The sequence below is a fragment of the Lagopus muta genome, chromosome 8, assembly GCF_023343835.1.
Source record: "Lagopus muta isolate bLagMut1 chromosome 8, bLagMut1 primary, whole genome shotgun sequence".
In the NCBI taxonomy this organism is placed as follows: domain Eukaryota; kingdom Metazoa; phylum Chordata; class Aves; order Galliformes; family Phasianidae; genus Lagopus; species Lagopus muta.
The window spans coordinates 5,313,219-5,338,549 of NC_064440.1; the positions used below are offsets into that span (position 1 = coordinate 5,313,219).

The 25,331-nt window shown below is 42.1% G+C and overlaps 1 protein-coding gene across 1 annotated transcript in view; it reads left to right on the forward strand.

Annotated features, from left to right (window-relative positions):
- Positions 1-7,470: 7,470 nt before the first annotated feature.
- Positions 7,471-25,331, forward strand: part of NXPH2 (neurexophilin 2) — a 32,756-nt gene continuing 14,895 nt past the window's right edge. The window contains exon 1 of the mRNA XM_048952388.1: positions 7,471-7,738. Coding sequence (XP_048808345.1) covers positions 7,685-7,738 — 54 coding nt within the window. The 5' untranslated portion in view covers positions 7,471-7,684. The remainder of the gene's footprint in view (positions 7,739-25,331) is intronic.

The window sequence follows — 25,331 nt, forward strand, 5'->3', positions numbered from 1 at the left end:
TGAGGTCTAAGAGAGGTGCAGCCAGGCTCCGCCCCATCAATTGCCTTCACCTGTGCTCCCAGAGCTGACTGGGTCCTTTCCCCAGGTGCTCAATCAGTGGTTCAGGCCGTAACTCAGCAGTTCTCATACACCTGTGTTATTTGTCGACCTGCTCTAAACTATTCCAATAACATCATGCATGTTCTCAATGTTTCATGAAGCATTTTAACCCCCAAAAGGTACCAGAGGCTGTTGCAGTATGCACTTAGGGTGCCTACTTTGTGCATAGCCTGTGTAGAAGTTACCCATGAATTGCATGCAGGGGACAAACAGAGTAATACAATCTGACAATTGCTGATAAATATATGAAAGTAGATGCTGGCCACAGTGTTGTTATCAGTGATTCAAATTGCTGGTTATGTTAGAAATGATGTGAACAAAGGGATAACCATTTTGGTCAAACTGGCCAGAAAAACAATCATTTAAAGAACCATGCGTGACCCCTTTATAAATATATAAAAAATGGATCTTTTACTCTACCTTTGAAAAAGTTCATTTAGACACATTATTGTATTTCTGTCTTCCTGACTAGCTAAAGCTCTAAAAACATTTCAATATTTGAGTTGCTTTACCCAGAGTTCACCTTGGTACTCAGCAATCACACGTGTCCCATGCAGATTTTTATAATCACTCCCCATATGAAAGTTGACAGTGGAAAAAAATTGCTTCTTTTTATGTAAGAGATTATGACTTAGAACTGTAATAAAGGTGAAAGTGAAGTGGATTTGGAAGCGTTCACTGAACCAAAGATCACATTATATTTTCAATACTAGATGAATGCAATAGCAAATTCTAATCTCCAGTCACAGCCTTCATTTTAGCAAGGCTCTGTGATGTTTTTTTCATAATGTTAAGCTGGAATTTTTTTTAGCAGAATTACACTGCATATATTTTTTGTCATAATGCAGGTGTGCTTACTTTGTCTTGTGCTTCAAACATAAGCAACTTGGTACCGTTGTAATGATACTATTTATTCATATGCTCTGGGGAAAAAAAAAGTACTTAAAAAATTAAAACTCTCACTTGCAAAAAACCTTTGAAAAATAACATTTTAGAGCTACCATTGATTGGAAGGCTGCAACAGAAATGAATCTCGTGAGGGTCCCTTCTAAATTATAAAACACTCCTGTGCAAGAAATTAACTGGTGAAAGGATGTATCCATTTCTGATGATCACATTAATGATAGCGAAGGTGAAAAAAGTCTGAGAGTATTAATGCAGGGACACCGTGCCCTCAGATGCTATGGTTGCTCTATATTAATATTTAGCACTACAGTAACTCTAGCTGATACAACTTCTAAAGCCAATTTTATTGAGTAGCTCTTTTTAACCGGTTGCAGACAAGTCACTTGCCTTTAAAACAACATTTTCAGCAGTATTTTTTCTCAGTATGACATCTTATAAAATACTTGCCATGATCCTGTTTTATATGTGTCTAGCCATAGCGTATAAATTATGGAAACTTAACTATTTTACCAATTTGCCTTCTAGCTCCCTTCATATCAATTCCTTTCGTATTTGCTCGAGTGTTTTGTCTCTCATTATATTTTAATTTCCTGGATTTCTCTTTTTATTCGTTCTTTCACGTTCATAAAAAGGTTTAAATGTACTGACTGACATTACAACCTACCTCTCAGATTTAATAGGTGATCTGCTCTCACCTTCTTCTGGTGATCTTCTTCTGGTAGTGCCAGCATGTCTACTGAAAACATTTCACTGGTCCATAGAATTTGACCTGGGTGTGATTTTGTTATTTACACACTGATCTGTGCTCACTGCTGAACTGTGTGATACTTTTCTTGCTTCATTTCTAAACTTCTTTGAATATGTATGTACTATAGGAATTCAAAAGGAGCCAGTGGGTACTGGTGACTCTTTCAAATGGTTTCCAAGATCAAAAGTGGTGTTAGAGTGTAGAGAGGAACGACAGCTCTGTACTGTGATCACTTGGAGCCCTCTGAAAGCAAGCTTTAAATCTAAATGTGTAATAAACTCCTTGAGCAGCTGAACTAGAACTTGTCAGCACTGCTGCACGGATCCATTAACTGAGTTAGAGCAGCAGCAGTAAATAGCAGGAGCAGACTATTATTCTCTATTTAGACTGCTCATGACAGAGAGACCCAGTGCACTAGTTGCATTGAGAAAAAGAGTTAACTGATGGGATACAAAATTCCAGTGGAAAGGCAATCTCTGTTTCAAGCAAAGCTTACAGCTCTACGTAAAGACAGCTGAGCACCTCAGATGAATGAGGGAAGCACAAATGAAGAAAAATCAGGAGGGAAATGGATGGATAGAAAAGGAAGAGGAAATGCTGCTGTTATTGCAGCCATAAAGAAAAAGTGGTGAGATTAAGATTTAGAAACTAAGATGTTCAGAGGGCTGGAGCACCTCTCCTATGAAGAAAGGATGAGGGAACTGAGCTTGTTTAACTTGGAGAAGGCCCTGAGGAAACCTCATTGTGGCCTTCCAATATTTGAAAGGAGCATATACACAGGAGGGGGAACAGCTTTTTTTTTTTTATGAGGGTGGATAGTGAAAGCACAAGGGGGAATGGTTTTAAACTGAGACAGGGGAGGTTTAGGTTAGATATTAGGAGGAAGTTTTTCACACAGAGGGTGGTAAGGCACTGGAACAGGCTGCCCAAGGAGGCTGTGGATGCCCCATCCCTGGAGGCATTCAAGGCCAGGCTGGATGTGGCTCTGGGCAGCCTGATCTGCTGACTGGCAACCCTACACATAGTAGGGGGTTGGAACTGGATGAATATTGTGGTCCTTTTCAACCCAGGCCATTCTATGATTCTATTAAACTGTATGAGAGTCACTATGTACACACTGCATACAAAAAAAAAAAAAAAAAATTACACAGCCTGATTTTCTTACAGCATAGCTACAACATTTAAAGAGCTTACAATGATTTTTAAAAAGAACTTTATATTGACCAAATTCAATGAATCGAAACATAAAAATAGGCTGGCAACTAAGGTTCTTAATGTCACAGTGTCAGGAGTGCTGGGCCTAGCCAGGTAAAATATAAAAGATAAGCACAGGCCACAAAAATGACAAAAAGGATTGATAATGAAAGCTAATATGTTTATTAGAGGTCAGGAAGTGTAATAAAGTGAGAATCATAAAAATTCAAATGGAAAAGTAGCCAGCATTTTTCAGCCTCATAAAAGAGTATGTGGAAAGAAAAACGCAATGCACTATTTCTTTAGTATGAAAAAAGAACTGAAGACAGCAGAGATGTACTCTAAAATGAGTCTTTGCTTCAGTTTTCAATATAAATGAAGATTCCGGATATTAGGCAAATGTGGATAATACAAAGGGTAGGGAAAAAAAGTGAAAATGGAAGTTTTAAAAACCATGGCAAAACTGGGGTCCAACAGTTGATGTGTTCAGACAGGTGCAGACACAGAAGTGGTCTCAGGGAACCAACATAAAATAACCAGCATGGAAAACTGCAAGTAAGGTAGAAAACATTTGTAATGGATCCGTACCGTTAGGAATGGCGTATATGTAGAACAAATTCAGTTCTTCTCCCCAAGGACAAGAAATACGGTATCAGCAAACCAAAATCAGCAAAGTTTTAGAAATGTGCACAGCCACTGGAAATAGAAAAAAAAAAGAAAGGCTTGAAAACATAGGTAAATAGAAAATGGAATAAATGTGTTGGACTGAGTGGTTTTTCAAAGAATCATAGAATGGCCTGAGTTGAAAAGGACCACACTGACCATCTCGTTTCAACCCCCTGCTATGTGCAGGTCGCCAACCAGCAGACCAGGCTGCCCAGAGCTGCATCCAGCCTGGCCTTGAATGCCTGCAGGGATGGATGGGGCATCCACAGCCTCCTTGGACAACCTGTTCCAGTGCCTCACCACCCTCTGTGTGAAAAACTTCCTCCTAATATCTAACCTAAACCTCCCCTGCCTTAGTATAAAACCATTCCTCCTTGTCTTATTTTCTATGTTTTTTCTTCCCCCTCAAAAAATGGAGGTTTGTCAAGTAGGATGATCATTTCATTACCAATCATTGATGACCTTAATAATTTTTTAGACACGTGAAATAGAGTCATCTATCAAGACCTCAGTCAAAATGGGATTGGATGTCCCGTGGGGAAAAAATTGGATGTGCTGTAGAAAGTGATCAGGAAAGTTAAGTAGAGCATAAGGTATGATTTAACAGATGGTATTACAGATCTGGAATGAAATAAAAAAGTTCATCAAGAATTGATCCTGGGACCACTACTATTCAATAAGTTAATTAGTAGTTAAAACTTAAGAGCATACTGCTGAAACATGTTGGTGACACAGAGCTGATAGGCTGTCAGCAGCGTGGAGGATCTGGGTAACGTTATTGGAACAACTGAAACAGAGGAAAGAAAGAAGACAGAATCACACAGCGTACCCAGTCACACACATCAGGGACCACAAGAAGAATTCTAATGGAAGGTTGAAGTTATTGCTTACAGCAAAGCAAAGGAGATGCACTACAGTCAAGTACGTGACGTATTCTTGAAACTGAAAATAGGATAACACCATGTATCACTGAATGCATTTCCAACAGAGACAGAATAAACATTAATAATGTCCCGCAAGACTGCTAGCATCTAAATTTAGATGCTCACCCTGATTCAAGGAGTTTTTATTTTTTTATTTTACGTGGAATCTGTTCACACTTACAGAGAGCCAAGAGCAGTGGTCAAAGCCAATGTTTTAAATCAGTGTGGAGCACATGAGAATTGAATTAGGGTCAAATGACAGATGAGTTCAGTGTTAACTACAGGCTGAACTTGTTTGTGCTTATAAACAACTTGACAAAGAACAAACATCACTATTGACTTTGTGCATGAGCACTACAGAACATGTGTTAAACAGGTATTTTTCACTGTCTCAAAACAAAGCAGGACCTAGCTCTCACTTCACTTTTGGCAGCCATATCATCAATTCATTTATGGAACAGCAGGATTAATTCCTGCAAATATTATTTCCTGAGATTAAGCAACTATTTGTTACTGTGCTTAAAATTAGACCAGAAAATTTTCACTTCCCCATTCCAGTGATGTTTGAAGCCAAAGCCATGCAGGGAATGCAGAGCTCAGCCTTACATCCCATTCTTAACCAACACTGCTGTGACTTTTCTGGGAAGTAGTACAAATAACAATACTTCTTATCACTTAAAGTGCATGGTACTTCTCATCTTCAAAGAGCTTTACAAACATTTGCAGCTGGTTAATCTGGAAAAAGTATGATTTAGGCCCAGCTTCTGATAGCTTGTGTGACAAAGTCAGTGTCATTGAAATTGAGTCTGTTTGTACTTAATAGGATAGAACTACAGTACTTTAGTTTAAACACTATTGTTCCATTAAAAGCCAATTACAGAAATTCAGCTTTCCTTGAATTTATAGAGCCCAGCTTTTCATTTAAAAAAAAAAAAAATCTATCTAAATACTTCATCCGACTTCAGTCTTCATAAGTCTATCTAATTGCATAATACTCTTCACCCCGCTGCATAATGCGATTCGTCACGAGGAAACGAAGCCCTCACAGCGGCTCTGCGGGCAGTGAGGCACTGCGAGCAGCAGAGAGCGCCCGAGGAGTTTGCATGGGCTGCAGGGAGCCGAGGCCGGGCACAGGACGCAGGGACAGCCGAGTGTGCAGCCAGAGATCCTTCCACTCACACGTGTGCTGTAGGGATCGTCGTTTCTTTTGCCCTGGTAGGAAGAGAGTTGGGGGCTTACATTCTGATATTTAAGTCCTAACTTTTGTGGCTTATGTTGATTATTCTATATTAAAAAAGGTCGCTAAAAGTCAAGGTTTAAAAAGAACTTTTTGATAGTGTTAAAAAAATTAACTGTGTTATATTATAGTGCACAGCTACCTCCAAAAGTAATGCCTCCTGTTTAATTCAATGGAAACTACTCCAGACACAAAGAGCACAGTAGCACTATTTGATAGAGCAAATTCAGCTGCAAAACACTACTTTGCACCATAGTCACCACCGTCAGCTATGCATTTTTGCCAGTGATGAGCAGGAGCCTGCATGCCAAGCTCGAAACAATCTGCCCCAGGGGAGGTGACCCACTGCCACAGTTGTCACTGCTGAAACACACCAACCACCCCACATTGTACTCACGTCCACTGTTTGGTCTCCATAAACGTTCAGCAGTCATTAACTGAATGTCAATGGGTGCCATTTTTTCCACATGGAAGAGTTCAGTGACACACCTTTGCTCCATACACCCTTCCACGTCAGACACCATTCTGTCTGCCCCTCTGCTGCCCATGTGTGGCACAGCAACAACAAAATATCACAGAATATTGGTGGGAAGGTTCAACTTCTACTGCTGTACCCCCAACATCTGCCTGTGAGATCATGGGCTAACATCATAAAATAGGAGGCACTACTTTCGGAGCAGCCTTCATTGATTCAGTGAGTGCCTCTGGTTTGGGTATTTCTCTGAATCTCCCGAGTCTGGTGCATATTAACCCACCTTAGAGTAGTTCCGTTTAGATTTAGTTTCCATTTTAGAGCTGTACAGTTTAGATATAGGCTCCTTTTGCCATGCTTCAGTGTATTTTCTCAACTTAAATGGAGGAATTAGGTAAAAAAAAGAAAAAAAATCATCTCAGAATGAGCAGCGATGCAGTGGCAGAGGCTGCCCAGGAAGGTGGTGGAGTCACCGTCCCTGTAGGGGTTCAGGAGCTGTGGAGATGTGGCACTGAGGGCTGTGCTCAGTGTGCATGGTGGGGCGGGCTGGGGTTGGACTTGGGGATGGGAGAGGTCTTTTCCAACCTTCATGATTCTATGATTCTGTGATGATATTAATGCAATTTGTGGCTCGTTCGCATCCCATGACACGTTCTGTCAGACATCCAGGAGCAGGTCTAAGGAAGGAGCCAGTGGGACGCAACCCCCAGGAATCACCGCTGTCGTGCGTTAAACTCACGGCTTGTCCCAGGCGCTTCCAAAGCTCTTAACACCGCCGGGTGTTTTAAAAGCCGAAGACGCAGGGCTGGTCAAAGTGTAACCTGAAACACGGGTGTGGTGACAAGACGCGACAGAGCCGCGAGAATTAGGAAACTAAACTGTGAATAACGGGCATGGTTTGAAAACTGAAACCTCCCACCTCCAGTGCGGCTGGGGGTTCAGACCCACGCGAGGAAAGCACAGAAGCGACAGGCAGTGGGGCGGGACGCTTCTCAAGCCTTTCAGAACGAGCGCGGGGTGCGAGGTCAGGGCGGGCTGCGGGGGGCACGGACCGCCCCGGCAGCTCGGAGGGATGGAGGGGGCGGCCGCTGCGCCTCGGCTTTAAACTTGCCGGGAAGGTCCACCTCAAAGCCCGGTCCCACCCCGCCCCGGTTCTGAGGGGTCCCCGCAGCTCGGAGTCGGCGGTGCGGCCGCCTCCTTCCCGCCTCCTCCGTCCCCCCCCCGTCCTCGTCCGCCCGCCCGCCATGGCCGCCCGCGGAGCCGAGCGGCGCGGCGCGGAGCGGCGGGGCAGTGCTGGGGGCTCTCCGCCGCCCGTCCGCACCCTGTAAGGGGACAGCGCGTCCCCGCGCTCCGTCCTGCCCCCCCCTCCTCCCCCTCTCCCCGGAGCGGAGATGCGCGAGGCCGGCGCGAAGGGATTCGCCTCGTAGACGGCAGCCAGCATGGTGCACCTGCAGCCGCTGCCGCTCGTCTTGCTCCAGGGCGTCCTCCGGATCGTAAGTGCCCCGAGCCCCGAGAGCAACTCTGAGGGTCGGGCGGCATCGCCCGGCGGGGTGGGAGCGGCGGTGCCCGGAGCTGGGGCCGTCTGTCGGTGCGCGCCGGCGGGGCTCGGTGGATTTTAGCCTAAATCGCGTCGTGTGGGATGCGGGGCGGGCGGCGGCGGCTTTGGGAGCGAGAAGGGGGAGAAGGCGCTGCTCGGAGCCGCGAAAGCGGCGGAACGTTGTGTTAATTCTCCTGCCTAATGTTACGAACAGCAGTGTCGTATTTGCGAGAGTTCGCGATCTTCATTTTCACAAGGTGCAACGTCGTTCCGAAGTTAATTATTTCAGGCGCCCGTCATTACCTCAGGCTCGCGCTGCACAACTTGTGCCTCTTTTTCCCCTCATCTGAAAGTTTGCGGCTGTGTGTAACAAACCTTGAAGGGATTAAACGCTCTCCTAGAGAGCCGGATTCCAACCTTAGGGCGTGAGCGAGTGGATTCTTTTTTAGGAGAGCCGCTGTCCGGTCCTACGCCGCTTGGCATCGCGCTGTGCCGGCGCGGCGGGATGAAGCAGCGAACGGCGGGCTGAGGGGGGCTCGATAACGGCTCTCTCTCCCACACCACACGTTTATTAAACGCCTATCAAAGGGATTCATTAAAACTCGTAGCGACAGAGGTTGGTGTTGTGGCACGGCGTTACGAAGTCGCGGCGCTCTGGAAGTGAAGGCTGAGCGCGGTGCAGAAGTTGCTGTCTCGACAAGACGTGGCACAGCTCCTGGTGGATGTGGCACTCAGCTCCCAGGAGCCTTCCTTCCCTGCCTTCTTTAGCCGCGAAGTTTCGGAGCCAGTTAGTTTTATTGCCCGTGTGGGTTAGCTGTGAATATAAAATGTCATTCTCGTTTTGCTTTGCGAGGTGTTTTAGGTCTGCTTTTTAATAGTCATCTCTTGAATTGGTGTGAATACATTCCAGCACGCTGTTACCAGAACATCTGGGCAACCTCTGGTTAAAGCTACAGCTCCTTATAAATTAGCATCTGGTTGAAGCTGCAGCTCCTTATAAACTGAGGGCAAACACTGGTGTGAATGTGATGCACAGAACATGAGTCTTGCTGTGTTCTTTGTTCCCTGCACTGCACTCGGGGTGCTGGTGCCTCCAGGGGGCTGTTCAGCCCTCGCAGCAGGCAGGCATTGGTGATGCTCATCCCTGACACTGGCTTTTAACCCAAGAATGTGCCTAATATTAACACAATGCAAGAAGACTCATATTAAAGCCTATGGAGAAAACAAACGTGGCTTTCCGTGTTGTAATACAGCAGCACTACAGTAACCTAGAACTGCTACCATCAAAAGCTCACTGATTCACAATCATGTTCTTTAAATGCAAACAGAGATGCTACAGTGCAAAATATTTTGGTGCCCATACCCTAAGTATGAATCTAGAAGTACTTTATTTTTTTCTAATTAAACTTCACACTTGCTTGGCTTTCAAGCACAAAAGCGTGTTGTCTACGTATCTACTTTCTAAAAACACACAGCTCAGATCTGAGGACATGCTATAGGTGATGGCAGATAATCTCCCTGCAATTCTGAACACATGAGTTAGGTGACTGCACACGCACAATAACCAATATCATTTAATCAGAAGTTGACATTTGGTACTCTTAACAGAGGATGGGTACATTTTTGTAACGCTTTCCTGGGTTACTTTTAAGCTAATAGGCGGTGTGCCAATATACATATGAACACATATGTAACACATATATGTGTATTTCTTTTAAATACTTTGCATACTGGGGTACATTAAGTAGTGGGGATGCATGCTGTTGTGTCAATTGGAGGTGCGAAGTGTACAAATGCATTCAGTTTAAGTCAGGTTTACCTTGTGCTGGCTGTATAGAGCACAACAGTAATTTGTAGTGCTCAGTCAGTGTATGCATTATGGATAAGAAGATCAAAAATTGTTATCTTGTGTTGTCACCAGCAGGTACTTCACCATTAATTGTCATCAAACTTTTCATTTGTCCCTAATTGCTCAATGCTCTATTAATTATCACTGTATAAATGAAGGAGCTTTAGAAACTGGAGATTGAAAAGACTGTGGTATCAGTAATTTTCATTTTGAAGAGTTCTTGTTAAGAATAGGCTGTTAGTGTTCGGTGTTTTCTTCCTGCCTTATTAATTTTCACAGCTAAAATATCACGTTTGGGGTCTTGAAGACGTACGAGACTTCTCCCTTTAGGAAAGAGAGAAAGGTGTTTGTGGGGGTGGACACGAGAGAGGCTGCATGCAGGTTCGACATGCAGTCTGCTGCATCTCCAGATAGCCGTCATGGCGAGGCGCAGCGACAGACACATCGGGACCTGTGCTGCTGTGGGGTAATCAGACACCCCCACTAATTATTTATTCCTGCAGCCTCAAATTAACAAAGGGTTCCGGCAGCGTGTTCCAGCACCTACAGCTGAAGGTATGTCAGCAGTCCTAGCAAGTACCCTCTTCCATCTATTGGTGGGCAAAGCTGTCACCACGTTATAAACCTAGGAAGGTGGCTATTTTACAGACACTGTGCTTGTATAGGTACTAAAACAACAACAACAAAGTCGATTATTTTAAGATTTGTTTTGGACTTTTAAACAGATGACATTTTTACGTATGATGAAAATCATTTTGTTTCTCAATAACGCCAAACATTTTACAGAATATTTAGCAGTTAAAAGCTCTCAACAGCTTAAGTACAACATTCATACTGTGCTGTAGAATGTTTCATAATCAGAAATAGCTTGAAATTGAGATAAATGTGCATGTCCACCTAAAATACATCTGTGATGTGAGGAACACAGGTGTCTTCCTCCTGGCTGCTTGAATTTTGCCCCCATTGCCTTGCAGACTGGCTGTGTATTACATGCCCTTGCAGTGACAATCAGAAATAGCCACCACATAAATATCCAACCCCCATTTCATAAATGTGAACACTCCCTTCCTATCATCTTGAAGCGTACAGATGAAATTCCAGCCCTCTTGATTTCAGTGAGAAATTTGTCAAGAAATCCATTTGGCCCCACATTTCATTTGGTGCATTTCTGTTCTGTAACAAAGCACTAGAAGTAATATAAGGGGTGAAGTGGAAGAATCTAAGTTTGGAGCTGAAGATAGTTTGAGAAGTGCTGAACGAGATGTGGTCATTCTTGGCACTTCAGGGAAATAGTTGTGATAAGGAAAGGGTCTGTGCTGTTTGATGTTCAGTGGCTTACGACCAAATATAGAGTTCCATAAGCAAGGGCTGCTGCTTTGGCAGAAACCAAGCAAGCTGTTCTGGTGCTCAGGGCAGATAGCCGTGTGTGAAACCGAATGCAGCAAGGAGAAGGGAAGGGTCTGTTGCCTCTATCACAGAACTGCTGTGATAAGTGATTATCTGAAAGCGAGCGTACTTCACAGGGCAGTGCATTTGCTCTGTTACTGTCTCAAGTTTCGACTTTTGCCTGCCTGTTTCTAACTCACTGCTTTGATATACCCTGTTACAAAGCAAAAATGTTGGCCTTGAATTTTTCACCAGACCACAAGAAAAGTTCCCATTTACATGGCTGCTGTGCATCCATCCTGACCTTGATTTCCAACCATCCTCTTTTGGACCTTTCACCAAAACAGCCTTTACTTCAAACCTGAAATATGTTGTGTTCTGTTTCCAGCAGAGCATCGCTTGTGCTGAGTAAATCCATGAAAGATACATTTCACCCTATTAGAAGCCCTTTTCCATAGTTTCATATTTCTCACACAGGTTTTCTCTGATACTCTTCAAGTTCATCCACTGTTGCATCGTGGTTCATACTTCAGAAAGTGGAAGGGCAAGGGAACAAGTAAGTACTGAAAGAGGAAATAAAAAGCTGTAAAGATGGGTCCATAGTTAAGAGAAGGAGGTTTTGTCTGTGTAGTAGGGGTTTCAGTGCTGTCACAGTGCTCTCTTGCATGGCAGTGCTTACTGTAAATACAGAATTTGGATAACTTATCTCTACTCTAAGTTGTAGTCATTTTTAAAGAGCTTTAAGAGCTGTAATTTTGGGGGCTTTCTCTTTGTTTCCGAATGGCTGATAGCAATACAAGTTAGTAAGAGCAGGGTAGTGAAAAGGTAAGAAGAGGGAGAAGTAAAACTAAAACTGAAGATCTAATGTCTCTAAAAGCAAGTGAATTGGGACCAATGGTGGTTTTTATTTCATTATAATGCAGAAGTAAGGTTATTTAGAGTGCTCTGATCGTGCTTCTCCAGATGTAGCGTGTTTGTAGCTTAAGTTGGTAGCAATCATTTGAGGATTTCCTTTCAATACCTGTTTTTTGTTTGTTTGTTTGGTTGTTGTTTTTTTTTTTTTTTCTTTTGGTGAAGACCAGGTATTTCCAAAACCACGAATCACCAGTGCATACTCAACCTTAATGTCATCTTTTTGTAGCCTGTATCTAAGAAAATCAAACAGTGCCTAGAAATACTGCTGTTTTTGTTTTATTGTTGCCTAGATTTTAGGGCTTTTTATGGATTTGGTGGCAAAAGAGCTGGCTGTTTTGGAGGATTTCCTGGAGAAAAGAAGCAGCAGGACTTAGCTGTGGAGATGAATACGAGAGAGGAAGACAACCTGAGCAGTTACTGCAGAGGGCAAAGGATAGGCACAAAGCTCTGCAGTGACAGCAGTGACGCTGCTGTTCTGCTGCTGTTCTTCCACGTGAGAAGCTGAGGAAATATGAGTTGCTTCTAGTGGCCCTTCAGTGGGGAGCAAGCAGAGAAGGAAGGTTTGAACTCTCTGGCTTGGTTTGTGTCTTTGATTGCATACATGTGAGGACCTGTTGGTTTCCATGAGCAGCTGTGGGTGCCATCACTGCTTTTATCTCTTGAAAAGAGAATGGGAACTGCAAAGCTTAGCAACCCCAGGATGCTAAAAATATGGAAACCTGTATCTTTTTTCCTCTAAAACTGATTGCTTGGCTTCTTTTCTGCTTACAAGCATCTACTGAATGCATCTGTTTTTCATTGTGCGTGCTGGGGAAGACAGCATTGCTGTTCCTCATAAGGTTTAGAGAGTCTTATGGCCAATGATGTCCCTTAGGCCTCCAGCTGTAGCTGTAACTACTGAGTGTGTTGCTCCACCACTACCACACAAGGCAGAAACCACTGCTACTGTATCTTGCTGAGAGAACAGATCAGTATGTATCAATATGTTGGAAGCATCCTACAGACAGAAACAGGAGGAAAAAAAAGTGTATAACTCCTGGTTCTGGGTCATGCAGACATGTTTTCTCATATATCAGGAAGTTAGTGTCGCATGCAAGAAAAAGCTGTCTTGTTCTTTGTTTGTTTTTTTGTCCTTTGGTTTATTTTTAAAGGAGAAAGTAGCAGAGCAGCTGAAAAGAGCTGCTGAATCTGACTCAATTGGCTAGAGATGGGAACATCTGGGGAGGGGTATGATGTGAAGTAAGGGAGGAGCAAAACCCAGTTCTTCAGTTTCTCAGGCAAACAGTGTCTCAGGGAGATGGTTAAAGCCTCTGTTGCTTTCCACTCATTATGCTAACAAAATGCTAATCAGCTTTGTGGATAGATTCATAGTAGATAATGTTACCTTTGTAGCCACTGAAGGGTTATCTGGTGTGTTAGCCTGGTCCTCTTTAATTTAGATGATTGAAACAGTTATATACAGCAATCACTAACTAAACTGCATGTTGCTCTCTTAGAAATGGATGGATTTTTTGCCTCTGGCTACTCTCAGTATTATGACGGAAGCATGAAAAAGGCTGATGATAAACTTGATGGGCTGAGATGGATGGATGCTGTGGTACCGCTGGAGTTGCATGCAAGACCTCGCTGCTGAACCATTATATAGCTTACAGTAGTCATGGAAATAGTTTTCCATTCCTAGAAACATCAATTTTTGAGTTAGTTTTGAATCACACTTAAACTTCTGTCTCCTATGTTAAAATCATAGGATCATTTTGGTTAGAAAATACCTTCAAGACTGTACAGTCCAGTGGGCTCTCATTTCCTCCTGGAGATGCCCACCCCATCCAGAGCACAGCAGGAGGACTGAGTAGGAACACTGCCTTCCTTTCTACTATCCAGACAAACTAAATTTTTGTTATTTTTAAGTAAAGCATACTTTATTTGTACAGAAAACAGGAAACTAAGTAATTACAGCCATGTTTCCAGGATCTACTAGGGGCCACTAGTTCACACCTTGCTGAGAGCAGTCAAACTCTCTGGTAGAAGAACAATCCAAAGCCTTCATCAGTTTGAACCCCTGATTGTCTTTGTTTGTATGTATGGTGTCCAAGAATACCATTCTGCAGGAATCTGCCTTCTGGTGATGTGTACAATATTCTTTCAAGGAACAGCAAATTCTTTTTCTGCTGGACTAACAAGATTGATGTGGCAAAATCTCTGTAATAGTTTTTGTATCTTTGATTTTGATGGATTGCATTGTGTTGTCCAGTTCCAACCAACAAGTAGACTTCTTCTCATGGATGCCAATTAGCTGACAAATGTAAACGAAATTTAGCTTTGTACTATTTAGACTACAGTAAAACTGTAGTCCTGAAAGTGCAAACCTATAGGCTTGTCCTATACTACTGATACTCCCTAAATGCCCTGAAGGATGTTAGTGTTGACATAAACTGGTCTGTGAGCAGGTGTTAATAAGTCTTTTCTACAAACAATGTGCACTATGTCCAGATTTGTCTTACCCACTACAGCTATTAAATAGAAATCTAATTATCGTGGAGGTCAACAAGTCTTTTGGATCCAGCTGAAGTGCACAGAATGGATGAACAGTTATTAGAGAGAGACTGACATATAGCTGACAGGCAACAGCATCATAGAAAGTTTGATTTCCATAGGAAATGGCCTAAAATAACACTCAAAAGAGAAATGAGCCTAAAAGCCAGAGCAAACCTGCTTTGGACTTTGTGGGTTAGCTGCACTTCAGAGTTTTGGTGGTTATTTTAGAGGCTACAAGACATTTTAATCTTTCCTCAGCTTTGATGAAAACGTGGACTGCTGCATAATTCATCTGGTTCAGGTTCCTCTTCAAAATACTCAACTGAAAAAGAAGTAATCGATTTTAGTGGGGCAAGAAAACCTAGACAAATAAAGGATTTTTTTGCTCACTTTCTCAGTTTGAGAATAACTAAGTGATAGGGCATTTTTCTACATTTCTGGAAAATTCCAGGTAACGTAAAAATAGCACAGAGATTATCTACATCTCAGCTTTGAATTAAACACCTGCAGTTTGCATATGGTGCCTGAGATGGGATTCAGAAGTGCACAAAAGGAAATGTAATACCTGACGAGACACCTCAAGAAGGAAGCGTGCCTTTTAGAAACTTAGAAGCCCTCCTTTAGCTTCAAGGAATATTTAATTTCACTCTAGTCCAGCAGCCTTGTTACACTAAGCTGTTCAGCTTAACACACGGCAGCAGGTAAGGACCAGTGGTGCCAGGACACGGTAGCAGAGTCACTGTAAGAGTTTTTTCCTCTTCTTTGACCTTAGTCTAAGGTGTGTGAAAACCACAGCATGGACTGGATCCTTGATGGAAAAAAAGCCTGGTCAGAGCCAGTATGTGGATTGGGGGCTGCTCAGTGAGGCATGCTCCAAAATAACCTGAAGAGGATTCTCGTCCTTAAAACATAAGGAGCCATTGTTCTTACAGGGTGATTTTAAAAATGACAGGTTTAGGACCTAAGCATCCATTATGGACCTCTGAAAAACTTTTTTGCTGCCTCAAGCTCTCCCTTATCTTTTCTCATTTAGTTGAAGGAGGGAAGATTTAGGTTGGATGTTAGGGGGAAGTTCTTTACAAGGAGAGTGGTTAGGCCCTGGAACGGGCTGCCCAGAGAGGCTGTGGATGCCCCGTCCTTGGACGTGTTTAAGGCCAGGTTGGATGGGGTCCTGGGCAACCTGATCTGAATGTGTATGTTTGGTGGCCCTGCTAGGCAGGGGGGTTGGAACTACATGATCCTTGAGGTCCCTTCCAACCCGGGTGATTCTGTGATTTACTTTAAAAGACAGACAGATGCCAAGAAAAGGTACCCCGTATCTTCCTGCAATGCAGGATTGCTGCTGTGGTACATTTCCCAGTATTCTACCTCTGTTTGTTTGAAAAGATCTTGTGACAGCCCCTAGGAAGCTTCACAACTGACGGCACTGTATTTTTTAGTAAGTTTTTCCTAACATTCTGCACAAAGTTATCTTAATTCCTGCCTGTTCTGCTTAGCTCTTTTCTTTTCTATCACTACTGATGTATTTTGCTTTAGGCTGCATTATTTGCCTGTTCCTAGGGATCTTTTCCTCAAAGAACTATAGTGGTAGCATTGTGAGTCACACCAACTTTTACTTCCCCTATTGATCTTCTGTTTACCAATCATGTGGGTTTGAAGTGAATTGTGTCTTTTTTTCCCTTCCTTCTTCCCTGGTGGCTTTCATAGAGCATCTTAATGTGCAGATATCTGTGGTGCTGATCTACTCTATGTTAACACAGCTTGCTGGTGTTAAAAAGGTGCCATCTGAGCGTGAGGGGTGGTTAGAGCATCTGACAATTCTGTAAACTAAGAAAATGGGCCGATAGATTCAGGAAGAAGACATATTCTGAATTCTCTTTACTAACTTTTCTTTTGAATGAAAAAAGGTCTGAAAATGGTAAAATTAAATAACTCGTACTTTCATCCCACTGTCTTCTTTCCTGATCTATTGATAGAATTCTTTTTTTCCTGTTTCAAACAGTGATGCTTTCATTACCCCATATTCTCATCCATCTCAGGACACTGCGTCTAGGCAGTGTTACTGCGGACATCAGCAGTGAGCCTGTAAGAACGGGGCACTGTACACTGTGTGTCTGTTCTGAAGATGTGAGCAACGTGACAGCGCTGTGTGCAAGTGAACAGCACAATAGCAAAAGGTAGGAGGAGTACAGTCACTTTGATCAGCTTAGAGCTCAGAGAGAATGTTCTCGTTTTCAGCCAGGATACCATTACCAATCTCCCTAACATTACTTCCATTGCAAGCTCTTCAGGAGTGCCTTCTGCTTCATGGAAAAGATTGAACACACATCAGTGCTCAGAGAAGATAAGGTGGTGGCTGAAAAGTAACAGCAGGAATTACACATCAACAGATTGCATACCTAAATATTTTGCTCAGTCTCTTAATTTCTGGTTAAAGAAATATGCCACAAGCTCCTAAGGGACACATTTCTTTGCAACCAGCACCAATTCTCATAGCTGTCAATATGTAAAAACAGCTTCTGCTGAAAGATGCTGTAAAAATTCATCAGGTGTTTTGTTGATATACACCTGATAATGCTTCAGATTTCCTATTCCTGAAAGAAATGTATCTGTCAAATAGCCCTCTTACCTGGCACCACAATCTGTTTCTCATACAAGTGATCATCTTTAATAGATAAACTTTCTATTAGGAGCTAGACAAGGTGCTATTTTTTTCTTGCTGTAGTCAGAAATAACAATAAACGTGTGGGAGAAATTCATCAATTTTGTTAGAACATCAAGGTGCATGCCTATCTGAAATATAGACTGTATGGAAACACAAATCAGTTCGGAGAGGGCTCCAAGTATAGAATTATTGACCCTGGAGGATAAGACACAGAATAACCTTCCTAGGCTGAGCTTTGTCAATTTTAAGCAGTGTCTGCAATGTGAGTATTTTAGTATTTTAAAAGCCTCTTTCCTCTCAGCAAAGACTTCATAGTTAATGCATTACAGCTTTTCCTAAATTTTGTTCTTTTTATAAATTACACCATTATAAATATGTATTACAGCAGTATTAAGTAGTGCAGCTGATTGATGCGAGTCAGTGAAGCACACACACGTCTCTATTCTTCCAATCTGATTGTAATCCCAATCTAAGGACCAATTGGTTGGGTCCTCTCTGCAGCACATCACAGTGCTGGAAGAGATGGGTTCTGCAATGCTGCATTGCTGTGTGGGATGATAGATGAAGACAGTAGATCACAATGAATCCTTTTTCAGCCTTGTGAAATACAAATGCAGTTCTCAAAAGTTAGCTTTTAAGATAAATTCTTCTCTCATGTGGCATTAGTCATGTCTGTACTGGGAGATTATGAAGTCCATCAGCCCCCCCTCCCAGAAATGGAAAAGCCTAAAACCTTTGTTTTCTTCAAAATGCTTTTGAGCACTGGCCTTAGCCATATATTCAAGATCCACACTTCCTTCCAGACAACTTAAATATGAAACAATCTGTGTCTAGTTTTATTACTGAGCAAGGACAAACATCTCATCCTGCAACACAAAATGTATGTATGTATGTGTATGTGCACAAGGGTCTTTGTCCAAGGCAATGTCCTTGGAAGTTAGCAGATGGAAACTACCCTTGAAGTCTACCACATAGTCCGCATTGTTATTTGTTTCAAAGGATGTGTAAATTCATTTATATACTGCCATACTAAGCCTATAAATGACAAAATCAACTGTGAGTCACCATGTTTAGAAAATAAAGCTGCTAGAAAAATGTGTTTTTTTAATGGCCCATATCCAGCACTCTGGCACAGGCATTTCTCTAGTGAAGTCTGAGTGGGAGGATGAGGTGACAGCACCTCTTCTGCTGGCCATGCTTACTTAACCTGCTGAAGGAAGCCCACCCTTCCAGTTTTATTGCATCACTGGATGCAGACTCTATGAATGTGAAGAGCATCCATCAGTGCCTGTCAGGCTTAAATTTTCATGACTATAGAATTTCAACACGTCCCTCCTTCAAATTCTTCAATTTTGACAGCGACAATCAGTGTAGTTTGAGAGTAACTTTATAAAGAAATTTGAAGCAAAAAACACTGTTTATCTTATTCAGTAATTCTGACTTTTTTTTTTTCTTTTTTTTGTTGTTTGTATCATGCTTTATGAAAAACTATCTCAAAACTTTTCAGTAACAATAACAGGAAAGCTGAAACCTAGAGAATCCCTCTGTGAATACTGTATTCAGTGTTACAGAAGACTGGAACTCCATTTTGTTACTGACCTCCAGTACAAGTGAGACCCACTAGTCACTACTTCTGAGCCCAAATACAGACATTCTCTCATCCTAGGGGCAGCCTACTTACCTAGGCTGTGACATCCCTTGCTACTCAAAGTAAAGGGCATTCCTCTGCTCCCCCTGCACCCTCAGATCAAATCTTCTGATAAATGTTTGACAGTCAGTTTAGTCAAGCATGGCAAATTTAGTAAATCCATGGTAAGTCTAACTGGCTATTCCCAGTCATCATCTTCCCCTTCATGTACCCAGATATGACTTTAGAGAGGATTTGCTCCCTGATTTCTCCAGGGACTGAATGGAGTCTTAGCAGCTGGTAATCCCCTATATTGCCCTTAGCCCTCTTTGAAAGCAGTAACTACATTTGCTTTTCTCTGCATCAGGGGACCTCTCTCAGTCTCCAAAACCTTTCAAACTTGATAGAGAAAGTCTTGTAGGAACATCAGCCAGCTTGCTCAGCATGAGCTCACCCATCCAACCCCACAGACTGTGCATGTGCTGAGATTGCTGAGGGGGTCCCTGTCTCTGTTTTCTTCTGATAGTAATGATTATGTAGGGAATGGAATCAACGTTTCAGGAGACTTGAATTACTTGCACTTAGATGTACAAGAATCAAATTAATCTACTTTGCTGCTTACACTGTATCACTCTATATTCAATGTATATCGGAAACTTGCACCGCTGTTCTTGCTTAGTGGTGGATACTAAATGATCATTGAGCCAAAATTTAAAGAATCTGCTGTGAAGAAATAGTTGCTGCTCATCTTTCTTTTCTCCAGTTGAGCTAGAAGGACACGATGATCGCGCTGCAAGTTTCTCTAGGGAGACCTAAGACTTTTGAGACTTGAATTCGGTCTTCCAATGTTGCTGCAGCAGATAGGCATACAGATAGAAGCAGACATGCTTCTGAGCAGCAAATATGCTACTTTAGGAGGAGGATGTTCCAGGGAGAAACAGCACTCTTGTGACTCTGGAGCACCAGTCCTGTAAGAACTGCTTCAGTCCTCCCTTTTTTTCCTCTCTGTTCCTGTATAGTTCAACAGGGACATCTCTTCACAGAATCACAGAATCACCCGGGTTGGAAGGGACCCCAAGGATCATGTAATTCCAACCCCCCTGCCTAGCAGGGCCACCAAACATACATATTCAGATCTTCCTAAAGTCCTCATCAGCAAAGATTCAACAACAAAAAAAAGAACAACGTTAGTGTGTGTCAGATACCTTTTGGAGTAGAAACTTATGACCAGCTTGCCTAAAGCACTGATTATTGCATTCTTAGCTGTATTACATGTAACTATACCCACAGGTATAGATGTAATATCTGCTTAAGGCAGACACAGAAAGGTGATTTGTGTTCTCAATAAATCTTTCTGAAATCAGCTGGTGTTTTACGGATAGCAGGCTCAGAGGTAAAACTGCCAGCTGATGCTTTGAGTCAGACTAACAACTTTTGCTCCTGCAAAAATGATTTGCATTTTTAATCATGTTAGTGTCCTACATATTAAGGGCTTTTAGATAAATTATTAAGTTGAGCCATTCTAGATAGATAAATCAACCTCAAAGCAATTATAACACCTGAAAATTGATCAAGCATAGTGACACTGATGGAAAGGAATTATAGTTAACCACTGTGAAGTTTTCTACCATACGGGAACTTCATTCTTCCCTTAGTTTGTTAGCTGATGTAGTGACAGGCTGCTGAGAGATGACAGATTTAGCGAAGGATTTGGAATCTGAACACCTGTGCAGTGTCATGCATTTAAAAATAGAACGTGACAGCAAAACACATCAACCCTCCAATGTCCAAATGGAAACCACAGGGGTTTTTCCTTCAGCTTTTTTCCGCAGAGGTAGCTCTCAATCATCCCTGCTCAAATAAACATATACAGCTAGGGCTGTTTTGTTGAGGTCCAAAATAAAGGGGAACAAACTTTGATGGTAGGCATAGGAGCAGCAAAAAGCACCATTTCTTTCCTCCAAATGTTGTTCTGCTGGCGTTCATCTTTGAGGGGTGAAGGTTATTCCTGGTTAGAGGGAACCTACGTCATTGACAGTATTTGAAGGGATCATCTCCACTCCCCATCTCCTCTAATAGTATCCTCGAAGCCTTAATCAAAACTAAAGCGCATCATCTTGTTCTGCTTTCCTGCTCTGCCACTAAGCCCAGTGCAGCCTCGCTCATCCCCGGAGTGCTCAGCTCTGGGAGCACTGCAGGCTGGGAGCAAGGCAGCGAACCCAGCTCATCCCCTTCCTATTGCAGAGGTAACCTTCCAGCATATCTTTTCTTTAGCAAAACAATTCTCTCTGAAGGTCGAGTATTTGTTCTAAACATTGGGTGCAAAAAATTCTGAGAGGGTAATTTTTGCCTTTCTTTTCTGTTGCAATCCTATTAATTGCCTTAAAAAGAGCAATCTCAGCAAAGCCATTTATTTGGTGTTTTGGACATCAGTTCTGTGTGATGGGGAATTAAATAAGGTCCGTATTTAGCTCATCTGTGTTCTCATTTATGTATGAGATACTTTAAACTGAGATAACAGCTATCACACATGAATGGGCTGCTTCTTGAAATCAATGATATAAATTAGACTCCCTGTTCAGGAGCATCTGGCACCCTCAGAACCTACTTCATATAATGATATCTCTGTTTATTAAAAAGAATTATGTAACAATATGGTTGATTCATTTCAATGTGATTGGCTTAGCAACTTAATTGGACTACACAGTATACGAGGGCAAAAAAAAAAAAATTAGCTCATTCATCTGTGGATGACTTGAAGTGCTGGTTAGCACGCTCAGCTTCTTTAAAGGTGTGCAGCCATTTGATCCTGCAAGGAACTGAACCTTTTCAACACTCACAGAAGCCTCCTCCGCATTTTACGGGGCCGCTCAGCACCACACTGATGTTCAGACTCTCAGCCCCAGTCAAAGCCCACAGAAACCAGCAAGAAGTTTCCTTTGAACTCAAAAAGCACTCGATGACTTCATGCAGATAAAGGAACTTTCCTTGAGAAACAGCAGGACAAAATGCACCTTGAAGAATAAAGCAGGTTTTCCCCCCACTGTGGGTCTCTCTTTTCCCTTGAGCTGAAACTCCCACTTTCCAACTCCCAAATGCTATTAACATACCAGAAAATTAGCATGCAGCATCTAAGTTTTCACATTCAGCCTGGTGCTAAGTTTTATTTCCTTGCTTGCCAGGGTGACTACTTACACATGAGAAACATGCTTTCACAGCACCGTCTGGTTGCTTTGTGAGGTTACCACTGCTCAGCTGTGAGAGAGCAGTAATTGTTTTTGTTATCAATGCACCTCTAAGTAACACAAAAATAAGTGAGTTATTTATGTTCAAATTGCTTAATAGCCAAATAGTATTTTCAGAGTATCATTTGACAGCAATTCAAGTAACTTTCGGGATCCTCTGCTTTATTTTAGTTCCAAAAGCAGTTTGTTGTGTCAGCCAAGAGACTGCTATCTTGGGGCCAAATTCCCCTTACGTGGAATTAATCACATCAGCGTAAGTTGTTTCTGTCCTCTAGTTTTACACCAATTTAAATAAAATTAGAGGTTTGCATGTGGATTTCTCTCGTGTTTTTAACTCAAGACACTCTTAGTCCCAGATGATTATTCTTTTTCCATTTCAGTAGTTGAATGCCAAATTCCCCATCACTCGCCCACTCCCCCCCCCCCCCCAAAAAAAAAAAACACACCAAAACAAGACAGAAACCTAAATTAAAATCAGAGTAAGGATTTGACTTGAAGCATAAAAGAAGAAATAAGGCTGAAATTCCATACTTATCGCACCCTGTTGTACCTAGATACTGCTGCACATCTGGTGTGTGAGATAATGCACTGTTTAGAGAATGTGCTACAAACACAGAAAATTGGAAATGAGTTTCAAGTCTTAACGCTACATTTCTTTACTACTGGGAGCAAGCAAGGCTCTGTTTTCCACTCTTTTTGTAGGCTGCGCAATTTGATTCCCTCTGTCTGCTATATGAATAATGTAAACATGAAGGAAACGAGAAAAGGGATGGTTCTGTAAGAAGTACTTTGTGCAGCACAGCTCAGAAGACTTTTTAGAAATTCCCAAAGCATAGACCAAGGTTTAATTACAATATCAGCCATACAGCAAAAAATAAGAGCTGCTCAGTCGAAGCCATGTGTGTAGCAAGAAATGCACATATTTCTTGTTCGGTCATTTATCATATAATGTAAATAATATGAATATAAATAATTAAAACCAAGGGCATTCTTGGCCTTCTGCAACAGAATATCTCAGTACTATCTGACGTTATAATTTGCTCTTGAAATGACCACGTGTCAGTTATTTGCATGAGTCCTGCAGCTACAAGACATGAGAAGTCAGATCTGCACCCAGCATGCTTTTGAGATGCTCCTCAACAACCTGTCACTGGCTGTATCAGCCTTGGCTTCTTGGGGGGAACATCTTCCTCAATCAGCCTCACAGAATGCAAGATCTTTACTGCAGATATGACCCAGGTACAGTACAGTTGGATTTGGGCTTTAACATACAAGAAAACAAACACATTTCTAAGTGTAGAACTTCAAACTTTGACTTTTTAGGACCTACATTCTCCCAAATGACCTGCTTTCTCTGTGTTGTGTGTATATGGCTGAACACCCTTTCCCTGGCAATGTGCAGTGAGGGAATCTCCGTGACACAGTATTAAAAACGTGACTTTACAAGTCTCCCAGCTCAGGTCAATAAACTGCTACATCAAATAACATTACAAGTCCTGATCTCGGTGAAGTATCAGCTGGCAGTGATGAACCCTTTTGGGAACAGCCAGGAAAGCTGCAGTCCTATCTAGAGAGAACACCAGTGAGCTCTCCTCCTGCCTCCCATCCAGACTGGGTTTGCCACGTGTAGTGGCACAAGAACGAGGGGAGATAAAGCAACAAATTGAAGCATGTTATTTGGCACCTCAGGGAAAAAAACATCCCCTTCCAAGCATTGGTCAGCAACAAAGTGCACATCCAAATTGTTCAGATATTTCGATCCATTTTCTGATATCAGAATTTTGGCTGAAATTCAGCCAAGATGTAAGCAGTCAAACACAAGCCACAAACACCTTATCTGCACTTATGAGTATCGCCCTTTGCTGAGTGGAAGGCCATCTGCCAAGATTTTCCTTTCTAGAGCATTATTTGGAAATATACATTCTCAGTGTAGTGAAAGTGCACTTGAGCACTTGTTCTCTGAAAGCAAGTGACAGCAACCTGGGTATCGCTGCAAACAGACAGTCCTGCTCTTCTTGCTGTGGGACATGCAGGCAGCAAGGAGCTGCTATGCCTCAGATGGGAGCAGGGAGGTTGTCTGCCTCCACCTCAACCAAGAGGAATGTGGAAAACAGATTTATTTACAAATTCCTGATCCCAAACCCCTTTTGTCCTTCCCTCTGCAGGCAGACAGGACAAAGCAGCCGTTCCTGAAAGGGTTCATTACTGCCAGCCAGCACTTCATAGAGATCAAGACTTATAACATTATTTGATGTAGCACAGTTTACCGACCTGATCATGGAAACTTGAAGATTTGTAAAGTCACGTTTTTATTACTGGTTCAGTCATGCACATACATATTTATAGACTTCAAAAAAATCTTTGTAATTGATCAACTAAGGCAGCACATTCAATTTTAATATAGGGGATTACTCGCAGTCCCTGTAGAACCAACCACCTTTTGTATGCAGTAGAAGCTATTTAAAATATTTACAAGAGTTGCTTTTTTGGCTGTCTTATGCTTATTACCATCTTTGATCTAGGCAGCAGTTACAGTTAGGTTTCTTTCCTTCTTTCATCTCCATAATCTGTATGAAAAGATGCATTAAAAACAAGTAGTAACACGTGCCTCTGTACTACTTACACATCATCAGATGTACCTAGTGCTCATCAGATCTCATTTCATATCCTCCCTAAGAAGCTGTCCTTCCCAGCTCTGGTTTGTTCAGTTTTCAAGCATTAACAAGCAGCATGAATAATCTCAGTCCCAAACCCATTCATAAATTTTGGTAAGGCTTTGCATACGGATTCAGAATATAATGAGAAAGGCTTTATTTCATATTAAACCCTTTTATGCAGGAATTGAACTAAGCAGTGACCTGTAAGGCTTGTTTGTAGTTATGGATTCTGGAAAGCAAATTGGAAGCAAATTCATTATCTGTCCAAGAGATCAAGACTACGATTAACTGGAAAAGAAAAATCCCCAAGGAAATTTAAACACTGATTTACAGAAGAGGCACTTGGTTACTATGATGGTCAAGACCAGGATCAGTGAAGAGAATGGCAAGAATTTTAATCAGAATCATGGATAACGCAGACATCATCTAAACTGTTTGGAGAAGGAAAAAAAAATAATGCTGCTGAGTGAAGTAACCAAAGTCAACAGAGCCAAGATTGCTCACTGAATGTGTATCCAAACTGAATTCATATTCAGGCCTGCTGAGGTTCTGCAGTCAAAGGTTTGGGAAACAGCCTATATAGAAACATTGATTTTTAGAACACAGATATCCACTGAAATATGCATTCTTATTTGCATTATTCATGGCAAAACAGGGAAAACTTTTTAAG